Source organism: Diabrotica undecimpunctata, chromosome 6 (genome assembly GCF_040954645.1).
Source record: "Diabrotica undecimpunctata isolate CICGRU chromosome 6, icDiaUnde3, whole genome shotgun sequence".
Lineage (NCBI taxonomy): Eukaryota > Metazoa > Arthropoda > Insecta > Coleoptera > Chrysomelidae > Diabrotica > Diabrotica undecimpunctata.
Genome location: NC_092808.1, coordinates 110,067,849 through 110,087,275, shown reverse-complemented (window position 1 = coordinate 110,087,275; position 19,427 = coordinate 110,067,849). Strand labels below are relative to the sequence as shown.

General features: G+C 32.9%; 1 protein-coding gene across 1 annotated transcript in view; it reads right to left on the bottom strand.

Annotated features, from left to right (window-relative positions):
* Window positions 1–7,845: 7,845 nt before the first annotated feature.
* The window catches only part of LOC140442783 (uncharacterized), a 45,122-nt gene continuing 33,540 nt past the window's right edge, over window positions 7,846–19,427 (bottom strand). The window contains exons 4-5 of the mRNA XM_072533756.1: window positions 9,062–9,325; window positions 7,846–8,809 (exon numbers count right to left, since the gene is read on the bottom strand). Coding sequence (XP_072389857.1) covers window positions 9,164–9,325 — 162 coding nt within the window. The 3' untranslated portion in view covers window positions 7,846–8,809; window positions 9,062–9,163. The remainder of the gene's footprint in view (window positions 8,810–9,061; window positions 9,326–19,427) is intronic.

Sequence of the window (19,427 nt, the reverse complement as noted above, 5' to 3'; positions counted from 1 at the left end):
TTACAAACAATAAAACATGGCCAATACCTAGAATAACATTAAAAAATGTAATTCAAAGAATGTCCTATTTTGTATATCCGGAAAATCTTTTGCGATATATGCTGCATGACACTCGCCTGCATATAAGAGAGCTTGCACTTCGACGAATTCTCAATTCAAAAACTAAGGCCAATATTGATTTATCTAATATGCGAGTTTTTATTATTCCAAAAACTAATTTTGACGCAGACGACTATATTGATCTGATTGATTAGCAAAACAATAAAATAACTTGCCCTCCATTGCTTCACAGTTTGAAAGTAAAGGATTTTAGAAAAAAATTATTTCCGATTCTCCTGACAACATCATAGACATCGCTATATTTCCCTGTCACACGCAATCTGTAGAAAGATTCGTGAAGGCAAAAATTGATTCGCGCAAAGATATTCCAAAATTTGAGCCAAAAAAAAAACTACAAACAATAAATAATCAAAATTAAGAGGTAGGGTAGGGAGTGGGTAGAGGAATAAAAATGACTTTTCAAGGATATTTCAAATGTATATCATTTTTATAATAACATGTACTTATTACTTAACTTTTCAATTAAAATCATAAGTTGGTATTATTTATTTTTTCAACTCCCGGTATCGGGCAGAAGATGAACATGTTTTGAAAAATCCTAAATAAAGATTATGTTTGTAATACCAATTGGCAACTTTTGCGAACTATTCTTTAACAGTTTTAGAAACTTCGATTTTTCGATCCACCCAACTGTTGAGCCGTAAGACCTATAATAATGGTATGCGCGTGAAGCTTGGACGATGACAAAACAAATTTAAAACCGATTAAGAGTCGCAGAAACAAGAAGTCGTTAAGAAATATATAGATAACATATAACACCCCACAGCAAAACAGCGTGAGAAATAACCAAGAATTGGAAGAATTATGTAACTAGCCAGATATATTTAAAAGAGAAAAGGCAGAACGATCAAGACCATGTCAAGAGATAAGATTAGCGTGTTGTAAAGCTAGTCTGGGCAATAGCAAATAACAAGGAGGCCGTGAACGTATGAGAAAGACGCTACATGAAGAATACATAATATGGTTTCTAAAAATAAACAACTAAAATAAAAAATATCGTTTAGAAGTTAAAACGGAGAACATATCGCTAGAAACAAAAAATAGGAATATAGACAAATTAAACAACGAATAACACAAGCCAAAAGAAAAATATTCAGTTTAAATAAAAGTGACGCACTGATATATATATATCGAAAAACAATGTAATGTGACTTTACAGTTAAAAGTTTCTATTAAAATATATTATTTCTAACCTCTATAAATTGTTTCGTTCTGTAAAAATAAGAATGTTGGTTACATTTTCCAGACCACTTTACAAGAATGAGATTAATATTCGACAAAATAAAATTGTGTCTTGGAGTTCGGTTCTGCATCGATAACTATAATGTACTCAATGTGGGCTCCGAATATTTTTAACATTAACAGAGTTTAATGTAAGTTATAAATTGTGAATTTTAGTGATATATTGGAATAAACTGTAAGTGTATAAACTTTTTACATAATATCCAGTTAAATTAGCATTAAAATCAGCAAATTTCAATTATTTGTTATTGTTGTCAATAAACAAATCCAGTTTTACCAGCAAATAACCGCTTTTAGTAAAGACCGACATACCTGTTTTAGCAGGTGTACAGAGTCGGACTTACTTTTCATAAACGTTTATTGAAATGAATTCAAACATGGAATCACACAACAGTTCTTCAATACAAGGCCATCAAAATCAAATAAACACATCACAGTTATACTCTTCGGCAGCGTCGAGAGTGCAATTTCCTTTAAAGTCCCAAGCAATTATCTTTAGTGCCTTAGAAAACACCAAACTTCAAGACTACCTTCTCCCACTTGGAAATATAATTCAACCGAAAAATATAATCTTCTCTTCTAGATTATCTAATAATCGCATATGTATGTATTTATCCAATAAACAAATAGTGGACGATTTTATGAATAATCATGGTCAAATAGAAATACAAGGTGAAATTGTCAGAGCAAGAAGGTTAGTTACACCAGCAGAACGACTTGTGCTCTCCGGCGTATGTCCTTCAATACCGCACGATTTGCTAATCAATGAGTTACAAAAAATCGGCATAGTTCCTGTCTCCCCTATGACCTTCCTCAAAATAAGTGCTTCTATGCCTGAATACAATCACATCCTTAGTTTTCGAAGACAAATCTATATCAGTCCTCACAATCTAACACTACCAGAGTCATTTACTCTTGTTTTTGACAACACGACATATAGAATATTCATTTCTCAAGACAGTTTAGTTTGCTTTAGATGCAAGAAGCCAGGACACATCGCTTCACAGTGCTCCGAACCAATAGCTCAACTAAACCCCAACCAAAACAATGAAGCATCGGTATCCAGCGCAACAAATATATCCTTGCAAGCATCCAATGACACAAACCCTTCCCAGTGTGAACAAATGTCTATTTCTAATATCCCGGAGACACCGAACAAAGTAGATGCATCAAATAAGGACAGTCACATAATTAATCAACCAAAAAGAAACTTTGATGAAATTATTTCACCTGAAGCAGATCCATCTTCAAAAGAATGTAACATTTTTTCACCACCTAAAGTTCAAGCAAAATCTAAAAAAGCTAAAATTAGTTCAGCAAGCACTTCTGAATGCTCATTTTCTCTCTTACTTGACCCTGCTAAAAACTTCATAGAAAATCAACCTCTACCTTTCCCTCTAAACGTTGATCAACTTAACATGCTCCTAATGAATATTACGGGGTCAACAGATCCAATAACCACAATTAAAGAATATACCACAGATCTACCAGCTTTGTCCCATATGCTCAGTCAAGTTTATCCCCATTTAAAGGAAAGATCCATAAAACGTAAATTCACGTCCATAAGGAAAAAAATCCATAATTATATTAACAGTGAGACATCGGAAGCGGAAAGTGACATATCTCAGTTAAGCCAACATTAAATTCAAGTCTTTACTTCAGTGGAATATTGATGGTTTTTTCCATCGCCTTGCTATGCTCCATCATCTAATTGATGAACAATCTCCTGATGTAATATGCCTACAGGAAACTAATCTGAATCCCTCAAAAAAATATAACTCCAACCAATATGACTGTTTTCGCAAAGACAGGATAACAAATAATAATTTTTCTTCAGGCGGTGTAGTCACATTAGTAAAAAAATCACTATCGGCGAAAGAATTTCCAGTGGCTACAAATCTGGAAGTTGTAGTCGTGGAAATACAATCATCAAACAGGTATTTTATTTGCAACGTTTACTTACCCTCCAGTCGTCAAGTAACGTACAACGATTTAAAGGAGTTATTCAATCAAATACCATCCTCTCGCATCATCGTGGGAGATTTTAATAGCCATAATATTATTTGGGGCTCCTTTTATTCAGATGCTAGAGGAAAAATTGTCGAAAATATAATTTCAGATTTTCAATTGAATTTTCTTAATGACGGATCTCCAACCAGATTTAACATAAATACCGGAAATTCTTCAGCAATTGATCTAAGTCTTTGTGACCCTGCACTCACACCTCGATTATTTTGGGAAGTTTTACAATACACTTATGGGAGCGACCACCATCCCATAGTAATAAAAAACTCTATGGCTCTGACCCATGACGTTTTCATACCCAGATGGAAAACTGAAACTGCTGATTGGTTGAAATTCGAAAATAATATCGACAACTCAATGCCTAACTGTAAAATGGATGAAAGCATTGATGAATCCTTACACAATTTAAATAGCATTATCATAAGCAGTGCTGAGCAATTCGTTGGAAAATCAAAAAAGACAAAGAATAATCAGATTCCTGTACCTTGGTGAAACTCAGAATGTGAAGCAGCTATTAGAGCAAGTAAAACTGCATTTAATAAATATAAAAGACATAAAACACCTGAAAATAAAACCATGTTCAAATCACTTAAAGCTAAGACACAACTTATTATAAAACAAGCTAAGAAGGCTTCCTGGTCCAAGTATGTTTCAGAAATAAACACCTCAACTCCTGTCAGCAAAGTATGGAAAAAAATAAGAAAAATTTCTGGTTTAAGATACACGCCAATGATTTCTAAATTAAAAGTTGACAATAGGATTTCAACTTCTCCTCAAGAAATAGCTAATACCCTAGCTGAATCTTTTAGAGAAATGTCTTCAAACAGTAACTACAATGATACATTCCTTGAAAGGAAAATAATAATAGAAAATACTGATCTTTTTGCAAATGACAATTTAAATGATCCATTAGATCTACCTTTCACTTTTGAAGAACTGGAAAATGCTTTATCCGAATTAAAAAATACTAGCCCGGGCCCAGACGATATCCCGGCAATATTTCTAAAACATCTTCCTTACTCAGCAAAATTATTTATTCTTCAACTTTTTAACTTAATTTGGCAAAATAATAAATTTCCATCAATTTGGTCTAAAGCTGTTATATTACCTTTTTTAAAACCTCAAAAATCAATCCTAGAACCTGACTCATACAGACCAATCAGCTTAACATGTTCTATGAGCAAATTGATGGAAAAAATGGTAAATCTTAGATTAACGTGGACATTAGAATTATCAAATCGTTTAGTTCCGGAACAAAACGGTTTCAGACAAAATCGTTCGGGCATTGACAATATTCTTGATCTAGAATCTGACATTCATGAAGCGCTAGCAACCAAACAACATTGTATTGCAATATTTTTCGACTTAAAAAGGGCATTCAATACTTGTTGGAAATTCAATATTCTGAAAGAACTACATTTATGGAATATTCGTGGAAATTGCCTGAAATTTATTAAAAACTTTTTACAGAACCGGTCTTTTTGCGTAAGAGTACATAATACTTACTCAGAGGAGAACACTGAAGAAAATGGAACACCCCAAGGATCAGTCCTAAGCCCTACTTTATTCTTAGTGGCAATAAATATTATTATTAACAACCTTACTAAACCTCTAAAGGCTCGACTTTTCGCAGATGACCTTGTTGCCTATATCAAAGGAAATAACACCGAATCAATGACAAACGCTTTGCAGTGTTTTCTAAACCAATTAGAACAATGGTCTCTAACGACCGGATTCAAATTTTCAGTAACAAAAACATCAGGTATACTCTTCTCCAAAAAGGTTTCATCAATGCCCCCTACATTAAAATTATACAACACTATGCTACCATTTAAACCAACGGCAAAGTTCTTAGGTATGTGGTTTGATCAAAAACTTACTTGGCAAGAACATATAAAACAAACAGTTTTAACATGTTATAAAAGACTGAATCTAATGAAAACATTGGCAAACCGAAATTGGGGATCAGATCAGGAAACTCTGTTGAGAATATATAAAACACTAATTAGATCTAAATTAGATTATGGATCAATTGCATATGCATCTGCTTCAAAAACACAACTTAAAAAACTTGACAGCATACACAACGCTGGTATTAGAATTGCACTCGGAGCCTTCCGGACAACTCCCTCCGAAAGCATACTGAGCGAAGCCGGCGAGCCACCTCTAAATTACCGAAGAATATACTTAGCTCTAGCGCATGCTACATCTATAGCCTCAAATATAAAAAAACCCCTCTACTTTAATACTTTTAATAACAAATATATTAATTATTACAATAATAAGCCCCGTGCCCCCAAACCTTATTACGAGAGAATCCGATTATATAGCTCCAGACTGAACATTCAATTCCCAAAAGTATTTCAAACAAATACCAATAACTATCTACCTTGGACTATCGAACAGCCCAAAGTCATTACAGCGTTAAGTATATATAATAAACATGAAACTAGTCCTATTATTTTTAAAGTTAAACTAAATTCAATCCTAGATCAACAATACAATGAGTGGATTAAAATTTATACAGATGCATCCAAAGGTGAACTTGGCGTTGGAGTAGCAGTGGTAACACCAAATGAAACTTTTCAATTTAAACTTCCTCTAAATTCCAGCATCTATACTGCAGAACTATTTGGTTTGCTCAAAGCCATCAAGCAAGTAAATCTTAAAAACATCCCTTGTTGTCTAGTCCTTTCTGACTCTCTCAGCGCAGTCAAAGCTATGCAAAATGTATACCCTAAACACCCTATTGAGAAAATTATCAGGGCCGAATTAATGAAAGCTCAAGAAAATTTCAGAAGAGTCCACTTCCTATGGATACCATCTCATATAGGCATAGAAGGGAATGAAGAAGCAGATACTAGTGCGCGTAACGCTATCACCAGTGACGTATCAGAAACAGAGTGTCTGAGTATCGCAGGCGATCTAAAAGTTTATTTCAAAAATAAGGTGTTAAGTGCGTGGAATCGGGAGTGGAATGACTCTAGTTCGAAACTCAGAACCATCAAAAGTGATATTTTTTCATGGAAGTCCACAGCCAAAAGTAGAAGATGCCAAACTATTATTACACGTCTACGACTTGGACACTGTAGGTATACTCATGCCTATCTCTTCTCAAATAGTGAACCTCCAAAATGCGAAACCTGCAATACAGTAGACAGTATAAAGCACTTCTTGATAGACTGTCCTAAATATGTAAATCAAAGACAGTCTTACAATTTGCCAAATAACCTGAAAGCACTCCTCAACAAAAGTTTAGTTCCGAACAATTTATTAGGTTACTTAAAATCTATAAATATGTTACACAAAATTTAACTTAATTAATTGTTACAAATGTTCAATTGTTCACAAATTGTAATTAATTGTTACAATGATTGATTGTTACAAATGTTAATTTAATATTATTACAAATGTTACAGGAATGTCGCTAATAACCTTCGGGTGGATGCGACTTTGTTTCTTTAAATAAAAAAAAAAAAAAAAAAAATTCTGTCTTTCATGAGTTGTTGACGAAAACAATCACCTCGTGTTGGCTAAGATCCATTGTACAAGGTAATTATGATTTTTCCATACCTGTTAATTGTCTCTTTTAATTTTATAAATCGTAAAACCATATTTTATTGTTTTTTATATTATGGTAACTTTTAGTCCGTTTTTTATATAAGTATGATGGGTTTACTTTAGGATGCTTTCCATTTCATTTATTTAATTCTTTTTACCATAAATGGTATTTGGAATTTTTTTTAAAGGTAAACTTTTTCTGTTGATATTATTTTTAATGGGACACCTAAATAATACTGAAAATATTTTTTATAAAATTTTTGACCCCCTCACTTTTTATTTTACAAATTGGTGGCAACTGCCACCAAGAGGCTATTAAGGCATCAATAAACATAAAATTATATATAATATTATCTATTACAGAAAAAGCATGTATATAAATATATTATGTTTTATTGACGTCTTGTATGATAACTTTTGAAACAATTTCTGTCTTTCAACAAGCACAGAAAGACGTTACACTTTTCACACATCGTGCGTGATCTTTGCCTGCATCCTTAAAAACCGCAACAGTGTTCGTGACGTTTTGTAGGAATTGGCCAGTGAGAAATTTGATCTCATCTCACTTCGCTGACAGGTTGTTGCTGTTTCATTTGTTTGGAAGGTTCATCTTTTATAAACGTAAAACGGGTAAAAGGAGAACTTCCAGGTGACTCATTTATAGAACGGCCTCTTTTTGGTGTTCTCAGTGCAGCTTTAGAGAAAGCTAAAGCTTCTGCAACGTAAAACGTTTTTACTTCTAATACACGTTCTATAAAGCGATACAAGGAAATAATTCTTATCCACGCCGCCCATACTTTGGTTGTAAAGTTTAATTACTGCTGGACGTTCAACTTGTAAATGTAATTTTGTTTTTTTTTATCCCAACTTTTGACAGTGTCAGTAGGCTCTAAGCCTATAAAATCATAGGGCATATTTACAACCTTATTATCAAATCATCTAACTGCAACATGATGGGAAGTAATTTTCGAGTCTGAACTTCCTCTTCCTGATAGTTTCAGTTCTTTTTCGGAACAAAGTGTACAGTTTCCGATGCGATTTTGACTAATAGTTCAGCAGCAAATATTCTTCTTGTGTGAAGTTATTTTAGTAATTCCATTCCAATTATCAAAGTAGAGCTTATATTTCGAATTATCTGGCAACTTGTAGCATTTCTACATAGGTAATGTAGTTGCGCCTTGATAAACTACCGATCAGTATATTATTCCTGATTGACCACAAAAATTAAAGACTTTTATGCACCAAGGATTTGGTTTGCCTCTAATATACTATTTTAGAGAAAATTGCCCCATGAATGGTATAATTGTCTCATCTATGCAGTTATTTTCGTCAAGCATTAACTCTTCGCAACGTTTTTTAAAGCTAGTAATTATTTTCCTCACTTTCCAAAGTTTATTATTGGTATTCTTGTCGGTGTTAACATCTGTTGAATTTGTTTTTTCAGATAACTCCTTGATAATTCGGGTGGAAACTAGCGCGAAAAATAATTACATGATGAATGGTCTTCTGAACTGTCACTTTCATCATAACTAAAATTACTTTCACTTGATCGATCGAAAATACCATTGGTAGGTACCTACTAAATAACTTTTTAAACTAAATAACTAAGTAACTTTTTCAGTCTTCCAGATAGTTTTTTGTTTTTTCACTTTTTTAGTCTTTTGAGGAATTTCTTCGTTTTCTAATGCTACTTCATCCTCATCTGATGTTGATATATTAGCCCCTTCATAATCTGGATCTCCATCATCTTCTATATCAGAACAGTCATTATTCAGGACAGCTAATGCTTCTTCTGCTTGAACAAGGGTAACATCAACTTCAGTTTCCCCTTTCCCGTAAAATACAATTGTAGGAACCTAATCTGAAAAGAATTCATTGTTTAGAATCTTGTCATAAATTCTAATCTGTTTAATCCACTTTTGTAACTATTAATACCTACTGGTGGCATTTGCGTACGCCTTTTATAGAACCATACCAAATATTCACAAATGCAGAAACAATTACAATTTATTTTTAAATGAACTTTTCATAATGTTAGTTAGTAAATACCAAGAGCTACATGAAGTTTTTTTCCACGCAATAGCAATATTAGAACAAAAAAACAAATACTTACCAAGCGAAAAAGGATCAAATTCACGAGCCATTACTTTAAGTAGACCATCAAAACCTGTTTACATTCTAAATGACTCTTCTTCTTCTTCCTATGCCGTCTTCATTAACGGAGGTTGGCGACCACATTTTTAAAAGCTTCTCTGTCTTTTGCAACGTGGAATAATTCGTCTACAGTCATGTTTGTCCAGTCTCGAATATTTCGCAGCCGTGACTTCCTCTTTCTACCTATTCCCTTTTTGCCATCGACTCTACCCTGCATGATGACCTGCAGAAGACTATATTTATTATTTCTCAGTATGTGTCCAAGGTATGCAGTCTTGCGTACTTTTATCGCTAAATGACTCAAATACATATAAATCATCTCATATAGGGACTTAATGATTCATTTGACCCAGCATGAATAATATACAAACAATACTATAATACGTAATAACAACTTTATAAACTATGCCGTGAATTCTTATCGGTAAATGTGAGTCACAGGTAAGATAAACTACAACTCAAGGGGGCAAGTTTTTTTTGGTCAAAATTTGTGTACAACATTTATAACTTAGGTAATAAATACAAAAATATTAACATGCGATCTAATGCTGTACAAAAATATCGGTACCAGAAAGATGGCAAAATTTTTTATTTTTGGAAAATTTTTTCCCATTTTCGGGAATTCGAAACAGTACCGCATTCATACACAAAATTTCTAATCGATATATAGATTAATTTTTTATTCTCTAAGCTTATTTCTATATTTTTATGGATCATTTAGAAACAAAGATTTCAAAACATCCCATATTGAAACAGTCTTTATAGTCATTCATACACAAAATTTCTAATCGATATATAGATTAATTTTTTTACCACGCCGTACATTTTGGCTAAGAAAGCGATGAGAAATCTAAGGCACAACCCTTACTTTTAACCCCCATGCTTTCTGTACCGAAATGGTATCGATAAGAATTAGCGACACAGTTCCTAAAGTTGTTATTACATATTGTAGTATTGATTTATATGCGATTCTTGCTGGGTCAAGTAATCTATTAAAAATATTCCATGAGCTTGTAATACAAGCTATTAGTACGTAAGTTTATGAAAACACGTTTCATCTGACTACAAGAGATTTTTCACAATGATATGATGATTAGAAACGCTGATATGGTTTATCAGTCTTTACAAGTCTTCAAGTGGGGATTGTATCCAGAAGTTTTATCGCTGCTAGTTAATTTAGCTATATATTATCTTTGGGTTCGAATAACATTGGATCTAAATAGTACAAACACACAAATGCTATTTTATTCTATATTTAAACCATAAAATCTAACTAGAATTTTAATTTTTTTCTAACCAGATGTAATATTCTAAATTCTTATTTGTGTAAATAATTGTAATAAACAGTTTATAAAAATTTGTTTTGCCAAATAAAAAAAAAACATTTAATTGAGATAACCCACAGATTTGTTTGCCGAAAATAAAATTAACTGGCGTTCATTTTGATCTGTTTAGGATCTCTATCTAGCTCTATCTAACCTTCTATTTTTTCTAGTTCTCAGTCTTTCACACTTAAATTATTTCAGGAAAGAATCTATTGTAATTTTGTTCCTTTTTCTGGCTCTCTAATCCCATTTTTCTTCTGTCTTTTATCTCTCGAGCGTACTTATATATATATATAATCGGTGCTCTATTTTATTTTTGTTCTTTTTTCTTTCCTATTCCATACTTTCTTTACCTTCTTTCCAATTGCTTATTAACTTTCCTTCCAAAGCCGAATTAAGACAGCAAAGTTGGCGCCCAACGTGGGGCGAAATTAGGGAATTTCTATGTAAAAGTTGTGTTTGTTTTAGCTTGTTATTTGTAAGTTAAAGCCAGTAACCCTATTAACGTTTTTGAGTTTTGTGTTCAACTGTCCTTGTTTCGATAAAGATAAGAACTATCTGGAAGCCAACTTAAAAGACAAATGCGAATAACGAACATGTTTTGGGTAAGGTCGCTGATCGTCTAGAATACGCCAATCTCACTGTCAAATTTTTTTGTTTCTTATTGAAGTGTGTATCTTGGGTATGTTGTTGTTATAAAAACGTACTTCGTACTGGTCCTCTAAAAGATTCCGTGATTTCACCGTACCGAAGACTACTAGTTAAGTTCGTAGGTTTATTGGGTTGGTAGGTTATTATCGTAGGTTTATTAAGAATTATTTATCTTTGGCCGCTCCTATTACCAATCTTCTTACGGATCGTGAAAAGGTCAAGGTATCGTTTGGAACTCTTAAGCTCAGGATACTTTTGATCCTATTAATGTAGCTATAACTACTTCTCCCGTGCTCAGTACTCCTGATTTTAAAAATCAATTCTCCCTTATGTGTCAGCTAGTGATGTAGGAACCGGTTGTGTCCAAAACTGAATTAAGGTAGCATTACGTCTATAAAATCTTTGTTATCTTACTTCTCCCTGCAATTGTATTAATACTAGTTTTAATTGAGTTTTAATACTACTGAATCAGAATAGAGTTAACCATCTTGACGATTAAAACACACATAACGTACGCTTTGTCGTTTTAGTAAGTAGATAAAATGTTAAATCAGTGACTACGTGCAACGGTCACTGATGTTTACTAATACTAAACAGGTAATCAGTAATCACCAATAAATAGTGAAGTATGTATAGGGTCACTAACACTATGGTCACTAGGAACAAATGGGGTCACTGGTAATATTTAGTCGAATATTTTATAAGTGCATATTCAGAAGAGCTTTTTGGCGAATATCAAAATGATTTTAGTTTATTCGATCAACAACGGACCAGATTTTTGTTCTCAGATACTGAAAAAAAAAACAACGAATTAAATGTCAATAGGTACCTACCAACTTTTTATATATTTTAAATCAGCTCATAATAGTGTGCTACATATGTAGGCCTACGGCGCTGGCATGCCTTCTTTTTAACATAGTCTTATAAAGGGCGGTTAGGGACAGACGCCAGAATAGACAAAAGAAAAATATTTTTAACAAATCCTCACAAATTAAGGTCTATGGGAATTGCTCGTACAACAGAAAATATACCTCACTTTCTTAAATGCCTTAAAAAATATGGGCCTACAATAAATAAAGCAAAAAACCAAAATGATATTAACACCCAATAACAGAGATGATATATCGGTCCCCAAGTCACTGATAATAACTCTAGCTTTGAAGTGGTGCACAAATTTACATACTTACGCTCTGTGACAACCAACGATAACTCCATAACAAAAGGAATCAAACAGAAAATAATTTTCGCAAACCAGTGCTATTTTGGGCTGGGTAAATACACAATAAGTAGAAACTTAAGCCAAAAAATAAAAATAACGAAAAGACAATCTCTTGCTTATTTTTAAACAAAGAATCCTGAGATGAGTATTCGGTGGTGTCTGTGAGGACGGTATTTGGAGGAGAAGACACACACATATATGTAATATCTCTCATAAAAATAGAAAGACTAAGATAACCAGGACATATAGTAAGATCGCAGCAGAAAAACCATCCTAGAAGATTCCTCACGTTACAGCCAGTGGGAAGTAGACGGAGAGGTAGGCCAAAACTTAGATAAAAGGATGGTGTAGATCAATATATTGCAGTAAATTGGATGATTGTCGACAAGAAATTTTGCTACAGCTAAACACTTTCTTTAGTCGTGTTATCATGTATCACCGATCCTATCATAATATATGTTTCGACTAACCGATACTATCTATCATCTGGCAAATATAAAGTCCCTCTAAAATCACATGAGCTTTTGTTTTCTCGATTTAAATATTTTTACTTAAAGGTTTGTTAAAAAAAACAGGTTGAAAGGAAAAGACAACTTTATTTTCAAAGTATCATTTTTTATGATTAAGTTTAGAAAACAACGAACTAAATCCCTTTATACATATTTTATCTTTGTGTTTGTTTTTATTTGAATGTAAACTCAAAACGTAAATTTAACCGTGTCGGACCTGTGGGTATTATAAATAAATTGTATATGTATCAATTTCGGACACAAACTCCGAAAGACTATTACAAGTTTTTCAGGGTAGCAGATGCTCGTACAAATCGCAGAAGAGTTGAAATTCAAAAAACTACTTGGTTTCCATGAATTATTTACATTTTCAGATGGAAGGCTTAGTAGAATGCTTATTTTTGCTTGTTGTTTCACTGTGGAATGTACGTGGATAAAATATTATCTGAAAATATTCCTGATTGTCAGATTATAAAAAAAAATGGTTTAATTTTTAACCATGTGATAATATTTATAAGCAAAAGTCGGAATTATTCGAAAAACACGTTAATTTTCATCAAATTGCAATTACTTTTGCAAGGTATATTAGTGGCAGGTGCAGTTTTCATTATTAAATAATTACCATATATTGCAAAGCGAATGATGTATATATTCGTTGATTTATATTATATACGTTGATAATGAGAAAGCATAATAGAGCTAATAAGTGATGGATTTGACCGTTACTTAATGGGAATTTATTTAATCTAATCATAAAACGCTGAAAACTTTTGTTTTCAAAACTTCTCCAAAATTTATTATAATTTATTATTACTACAGCTTTTTTTCAGCTGTAATTCTCTAAGCTTATTTCTATATTTTTATGGATCATTTAGAAACAAAGATTTCAAAACATCCCGTATTCAAACAGATTTTATATTGGTGGAGATACGTAGACGATATAGGTACTGTTTTGTTCTACAGGAACTAAAAGGCAACTTGACCAATTCTTATCGTATATTAATAAACTCCATAGTATATTGAATCCACAATAGAAACAAAACAAAATTAATCCATTAATGGTCGAGATTTAAAAATTATCAGACTTTAAAACAAACATGAGTTTTCTGTATTTCATAAACCTACCCATACCGATACGACTATACAAAATTGGATGTAGATATCGATGGTGTAGCACACAAATGTTGTAAGTGCTAAAGTTACTGTTTTGAGAAAAAGCAGTTTGAAGTTTAAACCTTTCTATTAAATTACGAATTCCTAATAAAATCACAAATTATCTTCAATAACGTCAAAAGGCAATCAAATATAAGTTTAATTAATAACATTTAAAAGAAAATGACTACTTGTAATATTTTTGTTAAATACTTTGTTACTTACCACCTTTGTGCATAACCATTACTTGGCAACTGGTTCAAATTATGTTACGGAGAACAGATGATAAAACACAAGTTATGATTCAAATAACAACAAACAATTAATCTTAACATTTTTCTTTAAATGAAATAACAAAATGTGTTAAAAAAAGAATTAAAACAAAATTTGTATATTAAAAAAACTATTCGTTGTCATCCGGTAATAATGGTTCATTAGTAACAGGAATTTCATTGATAAAATGAGCGTAATCTTGTGGAATAATACCACAATTTAAAAGAGATAAGAGATCCTTCTTTTTTTTTGGGATACCGGCAATCTGTGAAAATATTTTTGGGTTAGTGCTAATGACTCCCAAGTTTGTGGCCTTCCTCTTAGTTTCCTTGTATCAGAAATATATATGGTTAAAAAAGTATCATCATACAAATTGTATTTATATTTAATTAAAAAAGGATCTTTTTCTCAAAACGAATCCATTTAATTTTCAGCCACTAAACCTTTTCTTTATCTGTATTTAAAGTAGTGTTAGGAGTCATAGGGTCAGCAAGTTTCTGTAGATCATAAAAATCGTTGAAATTTAAATTATGTACCCAGTATGGTTTAGGTTTTACTCTTGCAGCTGAAATTAGTACAGACCACTCTCTTGTAGAATAGATTTTTTTATGCTTTCTTGCTCTTTCGATTGTGGCGTGCATCGAATCAGCTTCCAAGTAAAAGTGCCCTGTCTCCATAAATTTTAAATCGAAAACTTCCAAATGATTAATTGTATTTACTGCATAGAGCAATGCGGCTGACACATACTTATTCCTGTTCTGGCCTCCACATGTATCACTGAATGTAGAAACATGGGTCACAGTTTCTGATAAGCTATACAAGTATTTAAAGAGACAAGTTCCTATTTCTGTACTGCCTTTTTTCCCATGGGTTTCGTCCCATACATAACAATGACCTGTTGCATCTGACGTATCAAAAATTGTAAAATTATATACATTTAGCTTTAACTTATAAAAGATTTGATTGTCTTCCGCAAATGGCACTGACAAAATTGCTTGTAAGTCAAATGTTGCGGCTCTAAAAGTTTGTCATTTTTCTCTAGCGGCTCTTTCCTTATCTGGAATGAAAAAATCCAATGCTGGGTCATATTTGTGGAATATCTTCTGATAAACAAATTTAGAAACCTTGGTCACGTTTCGATTTTCACAGAAGCCAATGTATAATCTGTACATTTGGGATAAATTTAAATCTGAAGACAAATACTGTTTCGTTGAATCCCGCCGACAATAGTGTGATTCCACACGTGGAAAACTATCAATGTGTTCCTTGACAAGCAATACATCTTGTTCCTTTGTAACATTATGAGGTCTTTTATCTTTTCTTTTATTAAATCCAGTGTAGGTGTGAGTATTACCCACATTTTTCATACATGTTTCAATTACCTGATGGGGAATACTAAATGTTTTACAAAAAAAATTTAAACACACTCGAATTCTCAAGCCTGCGAAGTTTTTTAAATAAAAAATCCTTGAAGTTTTACGTCTTGACTGTTCTACTTGTTATTTTCTTCTTTTTATTGGAACATCGATCACTAATGAACTCAGGTGTAATTTTTGCTTATCATAGTCGCCCATTTCACAGTATTCGCGACAAATAATTATTCTTAATTCTTCAGTAATATTTTTTTCACATTTATACCTACATTTGGTGCAGTTAACGGGCAAAGGCTTTTTTTCTTCAACTGTTTTTCCACTCCTGTTTATATATTTCTTTCCACTAAGCCTATTTTTTTCACAATGGACCTTTTCCATAAAAACTGATTACCTTATTTTCTCTTTTTTGTTTTATTGTTTTGTTGTGCGAGCTCTTCCCTTTGTTGTTCAAGGGGCTCTTCCATTATCTGGTCCTCATCTGAGCCTAATTCTGAATCTGAAGGTACGTATGACTCACTAGAATTTTCAAAAGGGTATCTTTCACTTTCACTGTCTTTGTTTTATGCAACCGAAAATATTTTTGCAGTCCCGGATGTGCTAGGAAGCTCACTTTGTAATCTGCTCACATCTACAAACAAAAATTACAAATGTATAAAAAAGGGACTATTAGTTACCTAAATTAACCATTTTCTTTATTTATTTTATATTATTTATGAGGTTTTATCTACAATTATTTCATATAATATTACTTACTTGATATACTTTCCGTGGATAGAATAACCTCAGACGTACTTGTGGAACTTTCCTTTTGGTGATCAATTATACTAGAATCTAGAAAACAAAACTTTTACTTTTAAAATTAAAACATGTCTTATAATTAACGTACCAGTTTTACTTTGCATTAATGCCAATTCTACCATTTTTGCCACCCTGGAAGTCATTTTGTTACAGAAAATCAGGAGCACGCACAAAATACTTTTGTCACTCAGTATTGTAACAATATTGTATAACCTCAAAATTAACACGTGTAAAGTGGTAGGTACACCATTTGTTGGAAAAACCGTCAAAGAAATGCATGCACAAATGTGGTAGGTGATTTTACAACAAGTGCGCATACAGATTTTAAATGTGAAGTACTTATACTGAATGGCAGATGGCGTTTAAGGTATTAAATTTATGGATTTAATCTACCACATTTGTGCACTATAATTCTGTAGCTTTAAAAATATACTTACGTGATACTTAACTCATTTTAACTCCTACAGATTGCACTTACAACATTTGTGCGCTACACCATCGATATAGAACAGGGAACCAACCGCCAAATTTTAAAATATTAGTTTCTGTCGTTAAATAGATTTACACAATACAGGCGCGTTTTCACGGGTCGATCTGGATTAAACGATTTAGGTCGATTATGAAATCGAAAGCAAATTGAATATGTAAACCATAAATCGACTTGGCCGTTCGGCGGAGTGAGTCGATTCGACGGAAGTAGAAAGACTGTCTACTTTTGACGGGCGATTGTCGCCGAATCGATGTCGAACGACTGGAATTGAATGTGTAAACACCTGGTCGAACGGAAACACGACGTACCGAAAGCCGAGTATCGTACTTCTAGCGTGTATAAAGTTGTTGTTTTTAGTACAACAAGCTGTAATTTTGGGAAAAAATGACTGAAAATGGTCAGATGCAGACATGGCAAGATTTTTGGATGCTTATCAAAACTATATTGTAGTATGGAATAAACGAACCGAGTTTTAGCGCAATCTACAAGCGAGGCGAGAGGCATTGCAAGCAATTCTACAACATATGAATAAACCCAATATATTAGAACAACATACAATCGTGAACTGAGTAAAGTATTGAAATCACTAAAGATTGGCTCTGGACCTGACGACTTATATGTACCGGTTGGCTTAAACATGCTGATAGTTTTCTGGGAACAGTAACGATGGGAGGCATAAAAAGCCAATTAAACATGGTAGGTAGATAATATTTTTTTTTATTTTTAAAAACATTCATTTTTTTGTACTAGTCCTTAATAAATCATTTTTACATAGCTGTCTCCAGTGGCTAGAAATCGAAGAGCTATTTGCAATTTCAGCTTTGTTGGTAATGCTTCACGCATATTTGTATCGTTTTTTTGACTTGTCTCAGCAGTTTTTTCTAAAATTTCTCTAAAATGAGCATTATCCATTCTTAGGTGATTTCTATAAGCCTCTGGATCTTCCACAACCATTTCTTGGAGCAGGATTTGTGATGCACCATGGGTATTTCGTCCCACAATCCACGGTCGGGTCCACCACGTTCGTTTTTTTTTTCTTTTTGTTTGATTTAGCTATTTCGTCCCAAATTGCACAACAAATTAATTGCACACCTACATTAATCATTTCACGTGACGTCATTTTGTACCACAATTAATTCAACATTCATATCCTGTCGTGTAAACCTTTTCAACCTAGATCGACCCGTGAAAACGCGCCTTACCCCTGCACCCAGCTCCGGAATATAAACCTTAAATAATACCCCTAGCGCCATGTATTGACGATAGGTCTATGTTCTTGTACAGTTTCGCGAAATAGTAATTTTAGAATACAGATCCACAGTTTTTAGACCACGCTTTAGTGATTTCGAAATAATCTGAAAGTTTATAAGAATGTCGCGTGGAAAACATATATTAAATCTTTTAAAAGCCTCTGAAGTATTGCCAGGACCATCCAATGCATGCACATAATTAACAGCAGGTAAGTTTACAAATTAATACATTTTTATATGGATTTTATAACATTAAATATGTTACGTGGTTCCTTTTCAATAATAAAGTTAAGTGAAATGTGGGGGTTTGGTACTTTTTGTTGTTGTTTGGTTCCATGTTTTAAAATGACTAGTAGAAATAATATGGATTCTCTTCTTATTGGTTCTTTGTTCAGAAATATGATATTTATGGAATCCAAAGTGATGTGTACATAGGTACCTAGATGTTTTCGTATTTAGCTAAGATGTTTTTTGAAGTATATAATATTCTTAATTACCTTATTCGATAAACACAAATTAGGTAGTCAGACATAATTACTTTGGTGTTTTGTAATAAATCTATTTAGATACCGTTGTTTTATAGTCAGTTTAAAAAAAATGCTGGTTACCGTATAAATATGCCACTTACCTATTATAACTTTGTTTTAGGATAATCATAGCATATGTAACAACAAAGATAGTTATCGAAATGGTAAGCAAAATAGTGCAAGTGAGGACAATAGTACAGCTAAGGCTCATAATCTAACTATGAAAGGCCGGAACACCGATTTATCTGAGGAGAGTGACTTTGACGACAGTATTGCAGATCCTGATTTTCAAAATAATGAAGCCTCATATCCAGAAAATACCGATGATTCATCAGACAGCAGTAAAAATACGGGTTACGATTCTAACAACGAAAATTATCCTCAACAAATAAACCAAGAAGAGAATTGGAAAGGAAGAGTAAGAAAAGAAAGAAAACGGAAGTACATTGGACTAGTCATGTGTATCACTGTGTGGTATGACAGTTTTGTGCTGATACTTGACGGTGCGTCATGTGTGTTGACACCGCGACAATAAAGTGTCATGACACAGTAACACCGTCGTAATACCCCGAGTGTTCCCGAGCAATGCAATTCCCTGAAATAGTGCGATTTGATACAAGATACAACAAAAAGAGACAGTGTGTTCCTTTGTGTAAGCACTACACATTTTCCCACATTAAAAGGCAGTAGCCACTGGTAATACCAATGTAAAATATAGTCCAAGTCTATTTGGAGGGTTAGCTGGTTTGTGATTAAAT